This window comes from Capricornis sumatraensis, chromosome 10, assembly GCF_032405125.1.
Source record: "Capricornis sumatraensis isolate serow.1 chromosome 10, serow.2, whole genome shotgun sequence".
Lineage (NCBI taxonomy): Eukaryota > Metazoa > Chordata > Mammalia > Artiodactyla > Bovidae > Capricornis > Capricornis sumatraensis.
This window is the reverse complement of record NC_091078.1, coordinates 74,516,558-74,536,578: the sequence shown is the minus strand read 5'-3', so window position 1 is coordinate 74,536,578 and position 20,021 is coordinate 74,516,558. Positions and strand designations below refer to the sequence as shown.

At 37.9% G+C, this 20,021-nt stretch overlaps 1 protein-coding gene across 1 annotated transcript in view; it reads right to left on the bottom strand.

The window, feature by feature from the left end:
- The window catches only part of SHQ1 (SHQ1, H/ACA ribonucleoprotein assembly factor), a 101,068-nt gene that overhangs the window by 58,272 nt on the left and 22,775 nt on the right, over positions 1-20,021 (bottom strand). The window contains exons 6-9 of the mRNA XM_068982755.1: positions 17,583-17,710; positions 6,852-7,006; positions 4,434-4,487; positions 1,880-2,003 (exon numbers count right to left, since the gene is read on the bottom strand). Coding sequence (XP_068838856.1) covers positions 1,880-2,003; positions 4,434-4,487; positions 6,852-7,006; positions 17,583-17,710 — 461 coding nt within the window. The remainder of the gene's footprint in view (positions 1-1,879; positions 2,004-4,433; positions 4,488-6,851; positions 7,007-17,582; positions 17,711-20,021) is intronic.

The window sequence follows — 20,021 nt, the reverse complement described above, 5'->3', positions numbered from 1 at the left end:
CTAAATGTTCAATTCCAACCTATTAAAACTGAGGAACTGACTACAGTGTAAGTCAAGGCAATCAAATTTATTTTTGGTTATGAATCACACAACTGATTACTTTTCAAATAAAAACCCGGAGAACTAGATTATTTAGCAGAATAAAATAGCAAGAGGGTGTGTGTGTGTGTGTGTGTGTCTGTGTCTGTGTCTGTGTGTGCGCGTGCATGCTCATGCATGCTCATCCGTGCATGTGCACACGCACATGGGGGTTTTGCAAGTCTTCCATCTCAAAGCCATGATATAACAAGAAAATCACAACTGCACTCTCACTGTTTAAATCTATGAATAATGTGTAGATAATCTAGCATGACTTAAACAAGAAATTAACTGTGACATGTACTCAAATTCAACAATCAGTCATTTACAGTAGATTGACTTTTCAAGATAATTTTTGCAGTTCAAAAAAAATATCTTGGGGACTTGCCTGGAGGTCCAGTGGTTAACACTCGCCTTCCAATGAAGGGAGTATGGATTTGATCCCTGGTCAGGGAGCTAGGATCCCACATGCCTCAGGGCCAAAAGACCAAAACATAAAACAAAAGCAATATTGTAACAATTTTCACAAAGACTTTACAAACGGTCCACACCAAAAATATCTTTAAAAAAGTATCTTAGAAGGTAAAAAGAAAGAATACCCCCCCCCAAAAAAAAGCAGTGTGTTTCCCCTTGTTAAAGAAGACAGATTCCTCAAAGGCAATAGCTCCTCTGTTCTATAATCAACAATCCTTTAAAATAAAATACTGCTAGCCTAAACCAATAGGATGAACTAAAAGAGATCTGTCATTTAACTATGATTCGTTTTTACGATTATTATCTATTTTAAAAGAATCTACTTCAAACATGACTTTTCCCCCCAGGGCGGGAAAACTATGGGTCACACAGAAGTCAAAGAAAAACCGAGATAAATCCTAGGAGGGAGAAAACATTACAGATGTGATTATTCCCATTAAGCCTAATGATATAAAAGAACACAACTTCTTCCTTTCTCCTTCTTAACCTCAAGTCTGAAAACTAAACCTCCAGAAGCACTGTTATCTAAAGACAAAGAAATGATGAGATTCCCTAAAAAAAATTATAAGAAATGACCATAAAGTATACCAAGTGAGTTTTAATAAAAATGTGCCAGAACTAATACATACAAATGGATGTTGTTCCCTTAAAAAAGTAATTACCTTGGAAATTATATACTTATCCAGTGATGCTGTTATAGGCACTTCAGAATTTGTTTCAGAGCTTAGAATTTTCCACATCCTTAAAAATAGCAAACATTTGTCTTTTGGGGTTTCATTTAGCAATAATCAAGTAACCAGAGTAGTTGAACTTTCTCTGGAAAACCTTTCCTGATCTGCCAAATCCAGGTTCTGTGCCCCTCCTAGGACTGTCCTGCCTCCAACAGAGAACTTTTCACTCAGCGCTGGAATTGCTTACTTATTTACCATCAGTCACCTTGGCAAGACTGTAAACTTCACATGAGCAGGGAACTTATTTATTATTTTACTCACAACCCTAAAATAATGCCTAGAAAATTACAGGCATCTGTATGATACAGAAATACTGAATGATACAATCTACTAAATACAAGATGTTTTGGAACACTGTCTGTATTTACCCTCCCCACTCCTCTCTGAAAAGAGCACCATACCTGTCTGTATGATTATATACCTATATAGAGAGACAATTACTGTATATAATACCTGAGAGGAACAGTGTTTGGATTGGATGATTTTCATTACTTATTTTTGTAAAGGAAGAAAAGCAAAAATCAATGACTACATCCTCACAGACTAAAAACATTAAACTTTACACTCTCAAATTTGCAAGCATAATAACATCTTACCTAGCTGCAATATCTTTATAGTGTCTCTGTAGGCTTTCATCACCAGCTTAAAATGGCGGTACAGTGGATAACACAAAACTCTTCTTCCAAAAGACACCAGGATTTCATGAACATTAGTCCAAGTCTGTGAAGTATTATTTACATGAATAATCATTTCCATATTACACAAAACAAAAGCACACAACAAAATGTAAAACTATTCTCAATTAAAAACCAAGTCTGAGTCAACATGAAGCCAAGTGGAAGATAAATACAGTGCCATGCAGTGAGACTCTTTCTGTAAACTCACAATAAAATTTTTATCTTGGTCTTTGTAATTCCTCATACTTTATCAACATATCACAAGTGCTCCTTAAAAACCACATTCATAGCAGGAAAGTTTTTAAAGTCTTTTAAGAATTACCACTATGAATGTAAAACACATGGTACTAACAAAATACAGATGCACATAGAATGCATTTCTAAATGATGCAAGCTTCATGTTTTTGTCCTTTAGGACCATTCGAGATAATACAGATGAAAAATACAGAACTCTTTAGTGCAATGTGTTCACAGTTCCCCTCTTTCCTCTCTCTCTTTGTTTTTCTGCTTTGGGCATGAGTAATACACGGCATTTACTTCAGTAATTTACTTTCACTTATCAAAGAGAAAACTACCCATTTCTGTAAAAAGGCTTTATCTTGAACGGTATCAAACTGGTGCCATCAGCAATGTAAAACTTACTGGAAACACATTTTCTACAAAATTGTTTTTTAATTGGGTTTTGATTTAAAATGTATAAAAATGTTAACCTGCAAATAAAACTTAACATATAAAATTAAAGGAGTATACAACATTTCCATGTATATTCACCTTTAATAAATGAGTGATCTGATTAAGAATACTAGGTACTCAACAAAGAATAGTTGATATAATATAAAAACAATGGTGAACTTCTAAAAACTTCTGGTGAAAACTAAATAGTTATCAAAGTTTGACAGAGCTGGTTACATGTATGGCAATAGTAAGTTATTTAAAAAACAATAAAAAATGTCAAAATAAAATCATAAATAAATGAATTTTTTCATGCAGATTTTAATAACTAAACTATGAAATGATCTAGTCACCAACTACTTTCTTTTCAATATTGGAATAATTACTGTGAGTATTACAAAAGCCAATTTATCCATTACATGCTGATTGTGGAAATACACAGAACCCAAGAGGAGTCCAGAGAAAAGCACTTTTCCATCTTTAATATGCATATGAATTCCTGGAGATCTTGCTACAGAGTCTAACTCAGAGGGTCTGCTCTGGGATTCTGTCTTTTCAACAAGCTCCCAGCAGAGGATACTGGTCAGGCAGTTGGTTCATGGACATTCTTGGAGTAGCAAGATTCTCTGCTAAAGTGAAGTGTTTCAGTCCCTGTTTTTATCTTAGCTATTATTTGAACAGATGTAGGGTATTTTGGAAGTTTGGGGACAATGTCTGTTATGGGAAGATGTATGCCAATATATGCCAACTTACATATAGGCCTTATCTATTATTTGAACAAAGTGATGCCATGAAACAACTTTGATTTTCCAACGGAAAATGTACACTATTTAGGATTTAAACTGGGGAAGAAAAAACAAAAAAAACAGAAACAAAACTAGTTGCCTTAATAGACAATGCAGTTATCAATTGTTTTAAATAAACACTTTTTTAAAGCTTCTGTTTTGATGGACAACAGCATGTTCGAAACTAGTAAATTTAAAGACACTATCCTTTGCCATTTTTGGTGAAATACGCACAAGTGCTTTTTAGAAAACAGACACAAAAACAATTATGACTATATTAGAAGAGTTATGAGATCTAAACATACTAATTGTAGAACCTAGGATAAATTATTTAAGCTATATGACATATATTTCTTCATCTGTAAAACACCAGTAATACTTATCTCACAGACTTACTGCAAGGAATAGGTGAAGTAATATATATATAAGGCTTAGCACAGTCTCTGGTGGTAAGTGACAGTTAACAGTATTATCACCTAAGTTTGCTGCCTGTCTTTGAGCTCTGAGCCCCAATATATGCCATTTTATATACAGGCCTCAAACTTGACCCAGCATCTTCCCACAACAGACAATGTCCCCATCACTCCTTCAAACTTCGAAGATACCCTACACCTGGCCTTATTTATGTACTATGATTAGGGTAAGAGTAACAGATAAAACCAGAATTTTATTTAAAAATATGGGGAAAAAAAACTAGTACAATAAAGTTACCACTTTTCAGTCCAGGTTCGATGCATGAGAGGGGGCGCTCAGGGCCGGTCCACTGGGATGGCCCTGAGGGATGGGATGGGGAGGGAGGTTCAGGATGGGGGACAAATGTACACCCGTGGCTGATTAATGTCAATGTATGGCAAAAACCGCTACAATATTATAAAGTAATTAGCCTCCAATTAAAATTAATTAATTAATTTGCAAAAAAAGTCAAAGAATTGCTTAAATTACCACAAATGAACTAATAACAACAAAATATAACTCTGAAGAAACAAAATCTAAACAACTGCAACTGAAAATCATACCTCAAACCAGCACAGTGTTGGACTCAATTTTCTGATATTCCATGCAGATTCAACCTTTATTTGTTATGAAGAAAAGGATAGTGTCATATGACAGGCAAAGTCATTTAGAAAGAAAACAATTATATCCACTTATTCAACTAGTATGTGAATAGTATTGACATGTGTAAAACCTAAGAAGTGACTATGGCTGTACTGATGTCAAGGTGATCAAAGGCCAAGTCTCCACTTTCTTCAGAATTTTATAAAGTAAAGCTTTTGCACTGATAAGAGTACCAGAACACAAGAGCACATAAGCAAGGGCTTTGAAACTAAAGAAAAGCAATGCATGCTCAATTTCTGTCCTTCTCAACTAGGTTACTTACCTCCCAAATATTTCATAAATAATCTACCAAAAGACTCAAAGATAATGTTGAAGTACTCTCTGTGCCATTTAAAAAGCTGCTGAAGAAGCTAGCTTTTCAGAGAAGGTCTGCAAGAATAAGTACATTCTAGAGAAGACCTTGAAGTTACAAGACTTCCTGATTTCAAATATGTGAATCTAAGAATGAAAAATGCAAAATTTTATGAGCATAACTAAACACTCTCACTCATCTTCTCAAGCAATATGGAGCTATTTTTTCTGTCAAAGAAAACATTTTCTCTGACTATGGTATTCTAAAAAGACTAGTGGAACAAAATCCATTTTCAGTTATAGTATGCACTTAATACACTAATTAATACTCATTTTGGAGTCAAATACAAATCTTAAAAGTCACCTTTGAAATTTTCAGAATCCCAACAGCAAAAAAACGACATATATCAAATCCTTATCCCAATATTATGCTAATGCTATGATGTTAAGTTGGTGAGAAAAGCAGGTTAAATAATAGTACATACATTACAACCCAATATAAATACATGTGTGCAATGAAAGAAGCCAAAAAGAGAAATATTTCCTTGTAACAATGGCTACCTTTGATAGCTGAGATGACAGGAAATTTTAATTATTTTCTTCCTGTATATTCCTTTACAATAATATGAATTATTTGTGTAATTTAAAAAGAAGGAGGGGGGAGGGATATGATAGGGGTAGGAGATGAACTACTATGTACAAAATAATTAAGATACAAGAATACAGTGTACAGCACAAGGAAATATAGCCAATATTTTATAATAACTTTGAAAGGAGTAAAATATATAAAAATACTGAATCACTATATTGTAAACCTGAAATATTGTAAATCAACTTTATGCCAATTTAAAGAATTTTTTTAATTTAATAAATAAATAAAAAACAGGGAAGCATATGCACACCTCAAGTATTACCCCTTGAGCAAAAATTATTATCAATAGATACAGGGACACATTAACTGGAAAGATTTTTTTCTGGCTTTCCAGCCTTTTTTAAAAACATATATATACGATCAGTGATATAGGTGAGAAAGAAATTCAGCTCTTTATTTACAGAATTGAATGTGGTATAAGAAGAGATACAATATAATTGTATATTTTTTTTTAAAGATCATTTTAAAAAGTAAGATCATCCTTACTTTACAAAAAGATTTACTTTTGCAATAGGATTTCACTGAATAGCAAAAAGATAAAATTCAGGTTTTTAAAATGTGATTTACATACAATTTTTCAGAAGTACAAATACTATTTAAATTGAGGGACACCTGCAGATAAACTCTCACATTCCTTTTTGTACAAAATACTATACCTTACATCTGTTAATAGACAGCTCAGAGAAAGACTAAAAATGGTAAAGTTTACCGCTTTCCAATGTCAGGTGCCATGTGGCAACAGCTGTCTCATTTGGTCACTTCATCTCCTAAAAGAGATGAGAGCCTGGGATATCCTTCTTCCCTACCTTCAGCTTTACTTCCCCACTCTGCTACTGAGTGAAACTAATGCCAAGAGAGAAGAAAAAAAAGACCAAATAAAAGCATTATGCTGGGGCTTCCATGGTGGCTCAGCGCGTAAGAATCCGCCTGCCAATGGAGGGGACACAGGTTTGATCCCTGGTCTGGGAAGATCCCACATGCCTTGAGCAAGTCAGCCCATGTGCCACAACTACTGAGCCTGTGCTCTAGAGCCCACATGGCGCAACTACTGAGCCCATGCACCTTGGAACCCGTGTTTCGAAACAAGAGGTCACTCCAATGAAAAGGCTGCACACCTCAACTAGAGCGTAGCCCCTGCTTGCCACAACTAGAGAAAAGCTTGTGCAGCAATGAAGACCCAGCACAATCAAAAATAAATAAATGAATAAATCTTTAAAAAGCATTATGCTTTCATGCTGGCACCCATCACCAACACTCCTGTGCACCTCAGTTCGGAGTGTCCCTAAATAAACACGACTGGTCTCACTCATGACCTTAATACAGTTTACTCTGTACAACAGTCTATGCCAACATTCACAGACACACATGCACTTACATTCCTCTCTCCTTCGGTGACACGGGTCTCATAGCAATATGCCAGAAGGATATCAATCAAACTGTAGTACACCTGACGATGGGCTCTCTTGTCCAGCAGGTAAGATTTATTAACAAATTTTCGCAGCTGATATTTCTCTTCTTCAGAAAAAGACACTAGAAGAAAATGCATTTAAAACTTAGATGTTCCATTCTGTTTGGTAAAACCCCCACTGCAGACAGATTTGTCAAAATTAGAACTTTAATTATAGAAACCGAAAAATTATACTCTGGACATGGAAACAACTTTTTAATTAGACTTCACAATTTTTTTAACAGCTATGTATTTGTTCAAATTCTAGTAGGGCTAAAAAAAAAAGAAAGAAAAAAATGTCTAAACAATATCTATTTCTTATTTCCAGACCCCTCCCACACACTGGCTCTGTTTTTCTTTTTTTTTTGCTACACAGTTCTGTACTCAAGACAATTAAATGACAGAGTTATTGACTTTAAAAATAAGATAATTATGTTTTGATAACAGAAAACATGTGAAACACTCTGTAAATATTATTCACTTTGAAAGTTCTATACAAAGAAATGGAAGTATTCCCATGTATTAGTCAATTTTAAGGGCATATAGTATTTTTCAAATATCATTTATACAAAGTTTTAAATAAATATGCAAATATGATTATACCACACATACTAGACTGGTTGGAAGGGGATGTTTCCTTTTCTTCTTCTGCTTGGCACCCTTTATCCTCATCAATAACTTTTTCCATGTTAAAAAAAATCTAGTATATATCACTTCATATTTTTCTTTACAACCATAAGGACACACAAACATGCATACAAGGGAGTTGATACATTTTCCTCCTGAGAGAATCAGATTATTTTTTTCCATCTAGCCAGTCTAACTCAATGACACCTCCAGGAAATCTCCCCAAGTCACTTGGTACTTAGCTAATTTTGTGAAGGAGTAGAATATTCCATGGTGTAGTATGCTCTGTCCAACCACTCCCCCTACTGATGGGCATTCACTCTGCGTCTGCTGCAGTAAATGTCATATCATATGTCACTGGATACTGGAGGCCTTATTTCCATAAAACAGATCCCCAACAGTAGACTTACTCGGTCAAAAAATTCATCTCTTTTTAAGAGATACTTTATTTAAGGGCTACATCTCTCCTTTGTAATGGTCATGGACAGAAGTTCCCTTCCTGAAGCATATCTCTTGCTTGTTCCCAGCCATAAATGCTTTTTCAAAAACCATTTTCAGTTTAATGGATATGAAAGGACTGTGGTAAGAAAAATTCTAAAATGACCCCCAATAAGACATCACTTGAGTGTGGGCAGGAACTGTGACTTGCTTCTATTCAAAAGAATATGGCAACAGCAATAGGACAGTTACTGCTACGATTATTATGACTATGTTCTGATATTGGCAGAGACTCTCCCGCCAATCGCCAATCGTGAAGAAATAAGACGTCATGTCATGAGGGGGCCACGTGGCACGGACCTGTGGGATCCTCTAATATCTGAGAGTGATGCCCCGGCTGAAAGCCAGCAAGAACATGGGGGTCTCAGTTCTATAGTCGCAGGAATCAAGTTCTTCCAACCATCATGTGAGCTTAGAAAAGAACTCTGAGCTTCAGAAAGGAATACAGCTGTAAACACCTATTTTTTGAAAATGAAAAGATGGCCATATTTGTCTCCAGCCTTCCAAGACCCTGAGCAGAGGACCCCACCTCAGCTTCTAAGCATCTAGATATACCGTTAAGTATCTAGATATATTATTACCTCTTAGTCAGTGTCATCAATCTCTTCCCTTACAAATTAATTCTCCATTTTCCTTCCATGCCCCATAAGAAGACCACTTTCAAATTCATTTTAAAAGTTGTTCAACTTAGTCATGAGCAACATTTAGCTTCCAGAGCCAGTGAATATCAAAGTAATGCCAAAATAACTTTGAAGCCTTTTTCCCAGGTTTCAGAATTGTCCATTATATGCAGGTCAGGACAGGCTAAACTGCTGTAACAGACCGACCCAAAATACACTGGCTTCAGTAAGACAAGTTTCTCTTTCACACTACTACTCGGAGTGAACAGTCCGGGACAGCTGAGTATCAGGGTCTCCATACCTGTCTCCTGACCCATGAAAACAGCCAAATCAGAACTCTGTTTCTGATCTGTGGTAACTTGGAATTCAATAAGAGGAAACTAATACAGTGACATATCACTGTTACTTCAGTTAGTATTTCTCTAGCTGCTAAACTCTGAACATTATTTCATAGATTTGTTTGGCAACTTAGATTTGCTCTCCTATAAATTACCCATATGTTTTGCCCAGTTTTTTTCTGGATGGCTTGTCAAATATTTAAGAACTTGTCTATTATGGATTCAAACCCTAGTCATCTCTCCAAATCTACTGCCTCTGTACTGACTCTGTTTAGAGGATCTTAGGTCAATGAATTATTTATGTCTGTGTGTAGTCCAATATGTCTATCTTTTTTTTTTTTTTACCAAATTGTGAATTTATAGCCTTTAATAAGGTTTCTCCAACTCCGGAATTGTCCATGGAGTCTCTATAATCTATCTGAAAATTACTTTTTTGTATTTTCTGATTTTGGTTAATTACAGATGAGGAGTTAATTGTGCCAGCACAGTCTGCTCAGTAAGCCATCTTTTCTACTGTATTGAACCACCAACTTTATCAAATAGATCTGCTGCTTTTCTTGCTAAATACTACTTCCAAGCACTTTAGGTTTTTGTCACCTGCAAATATAATATTTTTCCCATTCCCAATAAATTATCAACAGAAGAAAGAGATACTATCTCTTTCTATATATCAGTTACCTTACCAAGGACTTCTCAGGTGGTGCTAGTGGTAAAGAACCCCCTACCAATGCAAGAGACACAAGAGACGTGGATCTGATTCCTGGTCGTAAGATCCCCTGGAGGAGGGCATAGCAACCCACTCCAGTATTCTTGCCTGGAGAATCCCATGGTCACAGGCTCACAAAAAGTTGGACAGGGCGGAAGCAACTTAGCATACACGCCCATATAGGCATATAAAATGTACATACAGACAGACCCAAAATACAGTGGCTTCAGTAAGACAGAAGTTTCTCTCTCACACTACTACTTGGAGTGAACAGTCCAGAACGGGTGAGTATCAGCATCTCCACTTTCATCTATGGTATAAGATGCTGTTTCAGGTTAAAATTTTCCAACCAATGTCAAAGTTCTAAGGAATTGATCCAGAAACTGCACACAGCACTTTCACTCACTTCCTATCATCGAGGACTTACAAACACATCCGGGGCAAAGAAAGGCAGGAAACTTGGCCACTAGCTGAGAGGGCATGAGCTCAGTTTTAACTCAGGAAGCCTCTTCTTAGTGGGGAAGAGTTAATAAAAGCCACGTGTTTTTGACACCTTCTCAGAAACCAAAAATTATTAAACCACCTTTTTAATATTCCCAAGTCACTCTCTTGATAGCTAGTTAAGTCCCAGCCTTTCTGTCTCTGCTCAACAAAAGACTGCCCTTCTGTTCATTACAACTGGGCAAAAGCCCGAAGGAAAAGAATATGATTACTCCCTCATAATGGTCCCTTTTCACATATCATTTTCATGTCTATACTCTTAGGAGCCTTAAGTTTAACATGCCTTCTTTTTGCTGTAAGGTTTCCTTCCAGCAGTTTTTGCAGTCTGTTCTCTTGGGAAAAAAAAAATCTTAAATACCCTTACATGAAATTACTAGAAGCAATATTCCTTTACTTACTAAAATACCGTTAGTACTTAAAAAAAAAAAAAAGACAGGATATGACATACACTATTTTTTTCAGCCATGTTAAACAGTCTATGTTTTAAAAAAATTTTAATGTATTTGTACAAGCATTGTTTATATAAACAAGTAACTATATGAACGTATTTAATTTGCTGGCCAGCAATAAAAACAAATGTGTACATTGTAAAGTTTAATAATACAGGTGAGTATAACACAGTTAGGAGAAGCACTCTTTAAAGACTGACTTCTGAAAAAACAAAAAAGATTAACTTCTAAAAAAGAAATTCATGTGACAGATCAACTGGGTGTTGACTGTCCCATTACAGGGCTCATATGAAGATTTTTCAATTAAAGAGAAGCTCTCCACTCACTTTAAGTGGTTTGATGTGAGGAAGCTATAAAAAGGAACACTTCTTCACTGCATGAAGAACACATATCTGACAAAGTATTTGAAGACCTCTATTACTCAGCAAGAACACCTGAGAAGATATTCCCTTAGGTACAGTTTTCGAGACGTTCATTAGTTTAGCTAATAGGAAAGTGCCAGGTGATCATGACAATAGTATCTCACTAGAGAAAAGCCTTTAGACCCTAGCTGGCTAAGAAAGACCTGCTTCCATGGAATTCTGAATCACAAGGTAAGCGTGCCCAGAACCAGTGAACAACATATCAAATCATTCACACACACATTTATTCCTTACTCCTAAGTCATCACACCTGTATGTATTCAATGATTTGTAAAGGTTGAGTTGGGAACTATGAGCTCTGATGTTATATGACCCACAGATAAGTCTTTCCATACATCACAGATAATTTTCTGTGACTGTACACACAAGGCTGAACTTGAATGTACTCTTTCAAATTCCTGAATGCTGGGTGCCCCTAACCTTCCCTTACAACACAACCACCTTTTCCTGGGTGGTTTGAGTTCCAGTTCGGCCTAAGTAGTTCATTAATAATACACAGAAATATTTAAATTCTGAACTTCAAGCAAAGAAACCAGAGATAATAAATAACAATAACAACAAACCGGGAAATCAGTAGAGAAACCAAAAGTCTGAGCTCCCCCAGGCCTTTCACATTAGAGCTATAAATCATATCACCCAAAGAGAAACTTGGGGAGATCTGCACACAGTCAGGTCTAGCCAAGGAGAAGCACCACAAGTAACTACAGACACAGTACCAATAATACCTGGATACTTGCCACCACAGTTAACATTTGTCAAGCATTCATGTGACTTTAGCTACACAACATAGCAGCTTTGCTATCCAGTTCATAACATTTTGGTTAATAATACTTCTGTAAACAATCTACAGGGTTTCCCAGGTGGCTCAATGGTAAAGAATCTGCCTGCCAATGCAAGAGATTCAGGGGATGCAGGCTCAAACCCTGGGTCGGGCAGAACCCCTGGAGGAGGAAATTGCAACCCGCTCAAGTATTCTTGCCTGGGAAATCCTATGGACAGCGGAACCTGCTGGGCTACAGTTCAGGGGATCGCAAAGAGTCAGATAAGACTCAGCAACTAAGCACACAACAACAAATAATCGACAGTCAAACAAAAGCCTATTTCGGGCTCTATTCAGGGAAGAAACTGGTGCCTTAACATGGAAGCAAATGGCCGAGGATCAGCTCCCAAGATGAGAAACTCCATCAATACATTTGAAGACCGCCAAATGGCTCCCACCAAAGTGGAAAGTGACTTTGTTATTTCACTTCAAACATCATCTATTTTTATTACTTTTAAATCTTCTTTGCTGCCTAATTCTATTCCCAAACATCCTTGTCCTCTGTGGGTCAACAAATCATACATGATCTGGCTCCGCTCAAAGAAATGCAAACCTATTCGTTTGTATACTTTCTGGAAACAGATCAAGGGAATCAGAAGAAAATGTACTGCACTCAAACCCTTGGCTCAAATGGGCAGCCCCACAGTGTTGCAGCTTTCAGGGCTGATGCTGACAGTTTAGCTCCGCAAACACTGGTGCCAAACAGGATGTCCCTGCTAGGAAGTTCACCGACTGAGTGCTACATGGTGTCATAACAAGCAATCACGTGCCAAGATTCTTGGGCTGAGATTAACCGCTGAGACACAACATGGGAAATGTGGTAAGTTCATCCTCGTGAAACCAGAGCTCAGTGGGAGCACTGCATTTAACACTTTCATTTACAAGCCTTTGGGGAGGAAGATCCGGATCATTATAGAATTGAAGACGGCAGGGAAAGTCTCCATGTTATAACTCAGAGCGACGATGAATATGACAAAAGTCATAACCGAGGCAAAGACAGGGGACAAAGTTTATCACCTAAGGCTTATCTGGAAATCAAGACAATCCAGCTTAATGCTTTACGAGGAGGAGGAATCCAAGACGCACCCCTCACCTGCACTGTTGTGTCTGCTGGAAATGTCCCCCTGCAATGACAGAGAGGAAGAAGGCCTGGGAGCAAAGAGGGGATAAGAGGAAGAGGAGAAAGGGGGAAATTACAGCAGCAGCATGTTGCCTGAATGAGCTGAGAACTTCAGAGTTCATTTTTTGGTTTATTTCTTTTCTCTCGTATTTGGGCCTGGTTCAACACATTTCAATGTATGCCTCCAATCCTGAGTGTCTCAAAAAATTGAACAAGAGAAAAAAAACTGAAAGAAGAATCATGTTAACAAACTTGCCCTTTAAGCCATGTAAATGTACAAAAACTGTCATTTCAAAAGGAAGCCAGTCAATTCCTGGCTCTCCTGCCATTGACTTACTCTGTACTGATAATTTCTAACACATAATATGCTAAGATTTTAAGTAAATGGTCTAGTTCAATCCTCACGACAATTCTGTGAGGCAGATACAGGATTTCTACAGCATCCGAGAGTAGTTGCAAAGTCACAAAGCCAGCCTGTGGAGGAGCAGGGCATTAAACCCTGAACCCCTATTTACCTTATATCCTAGGCATAACCAAGCTTCCCTGATAGCTCAGTTGGTAAAGAATCCACCTGCAATGCAGGAGACCCCAGCTCAATTCCTGGGTCAGGAAGATCCCCTGGAGAAAGGAAAGGCTACCCACTCTAGTATTCTGGCCTGGAGAATTCCATGGACTGTATAGTCCACGGGGTGGCAAAAAGTTGGACACAACTGAGCAACTTTCATAGACATAACCATTACTTAGCACATTTACAAGAGGTACCATCTGTACAACACAGAATTCAAGTTCCTCTACCTTTATCACATGCCCTTGTTGTTTTCAAAAGTGATTCTGAGAATAAATCACTATAACAGTTTAATGGGCTGGGAATGTGTCTGAAGCACCAGTCTGGATTACACACCACAGAGACTCAGAAGGGACAGTGGTTAAAGGCACCAACTGGCTTACCCTTCTGTTAAAATTATACATAGAGAACAGCTGAGACAGAAAATAGGACCTAGAATCCACTACAACTGATTAAAGCAGAGCAAGTTAAAATTTAAATTAAAGGTAAATACCATCTCGATTTTTAAGGCAGCTAGCTCACCCTTGTGGACAGAAAACTACACAACCACCAATTCCTTCCCAGACTGCTTCAGTAAGATACCACACCAAAACTGGGGAGCTGACTCAAACCAATAGAAAGCACTGACGATTTAAGCCTGAACAAACTTTCTGAGCAGGTCCATATGGCGTATAAATCGTGTTAGCAATCCCATGCCTGAAAATTCCCTACATGATACGGGAAGTCTCTGAAAGATTCTTAAACTCAAATCAAATATAAAACCAAGGATTTGCTGAAAACAGTGGAACAAGAATCATTATTTACAAATAAGTTTCCATTGTACGGGAGACTCAACTCCAAAAAGTTATAGTGGCAATCTTTCAATCTGGTAGAGACCACCTAAATTCTAATGAAACCTAACTACAAAAATATTTACTGCAATATTTATTTTATTCTACAAATATTTGTTGAGTATCCATTATATGATAGGCTCTTTCGAGGCTCTAGAAATAGAACAAATAGCAAGCTACTGCATTTCTATGCAGAGGATCAAAATACTGTGAAGCAACAGTTTCTTTAGAATCAGTGGTCAAAGAAGGTCACTGCAGACATGTAAACACCCTGAATGTCCACAAGTAGTCAACAACCCAAACAGTCACCAGTTATGACACAAAAACACATGGAACACTAGGCAGGTATTAAAAGCTTCAGGTAGAACTGTAAGCATTGATGGAAGATGTACAACATATACTACAAAGAAAGCAAAGTGAGAAGAGAGTGTATATGAATCCATGTGTATAAACTTCTAAGAGCAAATGCTTAGATGTGGGTATATGTGCTTAAAATACCCCAAACTGTTAACAGTGATTATTTTCAGGAAAAGGAATTTGGAGTGAGGAGATTCTATATTCCATTTCATGCGTGTGTGTGTGTTCCTTTCATTTAAACAGTTTGTTTTTTTTTTGGAAGTAAGATTGTTCGCTCTCAAATAATGCATAGGATAGACTTTTTAATACATGTATTTTTATTATAAAATTTTCAAGTGTACAGCATTAAAATTCAACATCTGCATATACTGCAAAGTGATCATCGCAACACAAGTCTAGGCATGGTATTTTTAATATGTAAGTAAAAGCCAAATCAGTATAACAGAAAACACTAGCCCACTATTCTTGATCTATGTGAAACTGTTATAATTCTAATTCACAGACTTAACACACCAACCTCCCACTTAGAAAAGGTGTTAATAAAATGTGTGTGTGTGTGTGTGTGTGAGTGCTCAGTCATGTCGAACTGTTTTGTGACCCCGTGGACCATAGGCCACCAGGATCCTCTGTCCATGGCATTCTCCAGGCAAGACTACTGGAGTGGGTTGCCATTTCTTACTCCAGGGAATCTACCCAACCCAGGGATTGAACCCATATTTCTTGTGTCTCCTGCACTGGCAGACAGATTTTTTACCACTGCATCACTTGGGAAGCCCATTAATAAAATGCCTGTCTAAAACTACAACTCTGTGTATAATATTTGGCTTAATGTTAAGCATGGCACAATCGTCTCTTGTGGCTCATAAAACCCCCTAGCTCAGCCTTATTTGGTAAAAATTGCTCTCTGTAAGATAGAGAAAGGAAGATAACTAGCCCTGCTTCCACATGAAACCACTTGTGAAAAAACTGGGGAGAACTTATCAAATTCATCCAACAGACAAAGGGGTGGAAAACTTGGTCTTTTCTCACCATTCAGTTCAGTTCAGTTCAGTTCAGTTCAGTCACTCAGTCATGTCCGACTCTTTGCGACCCCGTGAATCGCAGCACACCAGGCCTCCCTGTCTATCACCAACTCCCGGAGTTCACTCAGACTCACGTCCATCGAGTCAGTAATGCCATCCAGCCATCTCATCCTCTGTCGTCCCCTTCTCCTCCTGCCCCCAATCCCTCCCAGCATCAAAGTCTTTTCCAATGAGTCAACTCTTCGCATGAGGTGGCCAAAGTACTGGAGTTTCAGCTTTACCATCATTCCTTCCAAAGAAATCCCAGGGTTGATCTCCTTCAGGATGGACTGGTTGGATCTCCTTGCAGTCCAAGGGACTCTCAAGAGTCTTCTCCAATACCACAGTTCAAAAGCATCAATTCTTCGGCGCTCACCTTTCTTCACAGTCCAACTCTCACATCCATACATGACTACAGGAAAAACCATAGCCTTGACTAGACGGACCTTAGTCGGCAAAGTAATGTCTCTGCTTTTGAATATGCTATCTAGGTTGGTCATAACTTTTCTTCCAAGGAGTAAGTGTCTTTTAATTTCATGGCTGCAGTCACCATCTGCAGTGATTTTGGAGCCCCCCAAAATAAAGTCTGACGCTGTTTCCACTGTTTCCCCATCTATTTCACATGAAGTGATGGGACCGGATGCCATGATCTTCATTTTCTGAATGTTGAGCTTTAAGCCAGCTTTTTCACTCTCCACTTTCACTTTCATCAAGAGGCTTTTTAGTTCCTCTTCACTTTCTGCCATAAGGGTGGTGTCATCTGCATATCTGAGGTTATTGATATTTCTCCCAGCAATCTTCATTCCAGCTTGTGTTTCTTCCAGTCCAGCATTTCTCATGATGTACTCTGCATATAAGTTAAATAAGCACAGTGACAATATACAGCCTTGACGCACTCCTTTTCCTATTTGGAACCAGTCTGTTGTTCCATGTCCAGTTCTAACTGTTGCTTCCTGGCTTGCATACAGATTTCTCAAGAGGCAGGTCAGGTGGTCTGGTATTCCCATCTCTTTCAGAATTTTCCACAGTTTATTGTGATCCACACAGTCAAAGGCTTTGGCATAGTCAAGAAAGCAGAAATAGATGTTTTTCTGGAACTCTCTTGCTTTTTCCATGATCCAGTGGATGTTAGCAATTTGATCTCTGGTTCCTCTGCCTTTTCTAAAACCAGCTTGAACATCTGGAAGTTCACGGTTCATGCATTGCTGAAGCCTGGCTTGGAGAATTTTGAGCATTACTTTACTAGCATGTGAGATGAGTGCAATTGTGCGGTAGTTTGAGCTTTCTTTGGCATTGCCTTTCTTTGGGATTGGTATGAAAACTGACCTTTTCCAGTCCTGTGGCCACTTCTGAGTTTTCCAAATTTGCTGGCATATTGAGTGCAGCACTTTCACAGCATCATCTTACTAATACTCAAACACCTTTACCACAGAGGAACATTCAGATCCCACAAGCAGATTATTCAACAACTACACATGTCCTGTATGTTAATGTCCCTAAATTTGATAAAAATATTTTAAAAATTAAGAAATTTTAGGACCCCAATGATTCAAAAGTAAAACATATTCCAAAAAGAATTTTCTGAGACAAGTATGTATAACTACTGTGTGGCACTTCCCAGTCCCGGGTGAAGCTCCTATTTCCAAAATTAGCAAATCAAAATAATACCTTCACTCCATGTGACAATTACAATTGTGCATTTAAGAAAGGCAGTGCATAAATGAGTCTTATTTTGAGTTTCTTACCTAACGCAGCAAAATTTTCTTCCTCCTGACCCTTTTCCAAAGAGGTCATCATTTCTGAATATAAATCAGTCCACCAAGGATTATATTCCAAGACCTGTTTAACTGCCTCATCTTCCATAAAGTCAGCTCTGGAAAAAAAAAATTAAAAAAAATTATATATATATATATATATATATATATATATATGAAGGGGCTTGTTACAAATAATCGGGCTGGTTTTCACTGTTTAAAATTTTACCTTAATTCATCATATTTGTACTAGAAATACAGACTAATTCAAAGCACATTTCAAGGCAAGACTGAGCGCTGCTATTACTTTCACTGTGGTTACTAATCATCAAAAATGAAAAGTAAGCCTCAGACTAAAGGGATATTTGACATTTGTGATCTTTTTAACAAGAAAGTACAGAGAAGACCAGTCCCCTCTAAAGTTCTATGTCCTATACCGCAGTTATGTGGGATGAAGCTAATCTGAACACACAATGCTCATGAAGACTAGGCCTTGTGCAAAGTTGGCAAATATTACAAATTTTCATAAGGTTATAATAAATTGTATTTTAACTCCACCACCAACAACAAAAATAAACACACGAGAATATTTAGGATACCATATAATCACAGAGGTCTCTCTCTCACATACACACACACGTCTCATTTTTTATTATGTGCACTCATGTTTCCTTCCAAGACGCAATCTATTTCATTTAGCTATGCTAATATTTATAGACCCTAAGTCAAAACTATTGCAAAAGATAAAAGGAACTTTCATAGAGAACAGAAAATTACTTTTCCTGTACTTTATTTTCTCAGTTTTAACTAGAAAAAAACTGCTACATTCAAAGTAAACTCTTTGAAGACACTTATTCAGAAACGATGCTGTCTTACAGCTTCCCAGGTGGCACTAGTGGTAAAGAACCCCCTGCAAATGCAGGAAACAGAAGAAATGCTGGTTTGATCCCTGGGTGGGGAAGATCCCCTGGAGGAGGGCATGGCACCCCACTCCAGTATTCTTGCCTGGAGAATCCCATGGACAGAGGAGCCTGGGGAGCTACAGTCCATAGGTCCCAAAGCATTGGACATAACGGAAGCAACTCACCAAAGCACACAAAGCACAAATACTATCTTATATTCAAAGTTGGAAATTGGAAAAGAATGACAAAAAGTACAACTTATGGTGGAAAATTCATTGATATTTCAGGTAACTAGAACCTCAAGACACTGGTGGTTTTGATACACTGGATGTTCTAGCTCATAGTTTTAATACTTTAAAGACTTTAACAGACTTTAAAAGACTTTCAATTGAGTTACTGAAATCTTTTTAAAATTAGAAAGATCACAGATAACTTACTGAGTACTTTGGATGTGGCAAGCACTGCACTAAGTGCTTTTCATTCATTATTTCTTTGAATACCCACACCACTTCAACAGGCAACAGGTGCTATCAATACTCCCCTTTTACACAAGTGGAAACTGAGGGCTGGAAAAGTTGTGTTTCAGGGTTAAGGTCAAAGAACCAGTGAGAAGTGGGGCCAGGATTTGGACCCCTTTAAGTCTCAGTCTGAAATCCAAGCTATTAACCAATATAAACATTCCATTTTTATGAGTGAGGAAATAAAGCACATATTGGACAAAACTGAACAGCAATTATCTTGAAGGAGTAATTCGCAGTGCCAGCTCCTCTCAGAATCAGGCTGTTGCCCAGGATTCTGGCCTGGACAGTTAGGTGGACCACAGTGCCCTCTGCAGAGACAGCAACACAGGATGCTAACAGACTCGACTGGAGAGGGAACGGCTTCTGCTTTGGGACGAGTTATTTGAGGTATCCTTGTCCCCCAGGCAGTCACGTATGCAAACCTGTGCTCAAGAGAGACACACAGAAGTCCTGAGCATTCACACAATTACTGAGGCGAAAGAAAAGGACAGATCGCCCAGGGTGAAGTGGCCACATGAGAGGAAAGGGTGTTGAAAGCTGGAGCACCAAGGACGTTTAAGTCAAGGATAGAAGAAGAGCCCATCTGAAAAGATGCTGTTTTTCCCCCTAGGAAGAAAAATAATAGGGGGAAAACCCTCTTGTAAAACAGTATCTCTGCCACCTTCATGTGCACCCCTCAAAAAATTAAAAAATGTTTTGAGTAAAATCTCACTAGTACAGTCCCTCATCTAAACAGTGATGGTTCATTCCTTGTGATGCCCAATATCTAAGGTCGACTGATGCTCTACATTCCAGAATAAACTATTTTCAAGTTTTAAAATGCCATGAGTTCAATGGGCATTCACTGAGTGCCCTCTCTGTGTGGCGTAAGAGAGAAGACCAGTAAGATTCTTGCCCTGTCCTTCAGGGCACCACAATTCAATGGGAACAACAGACAAAAACACAGAATGTTACAAAACAATGCGGTAAAAACAAGATGAGCTATAAAACATGAGCACTTCCTATGC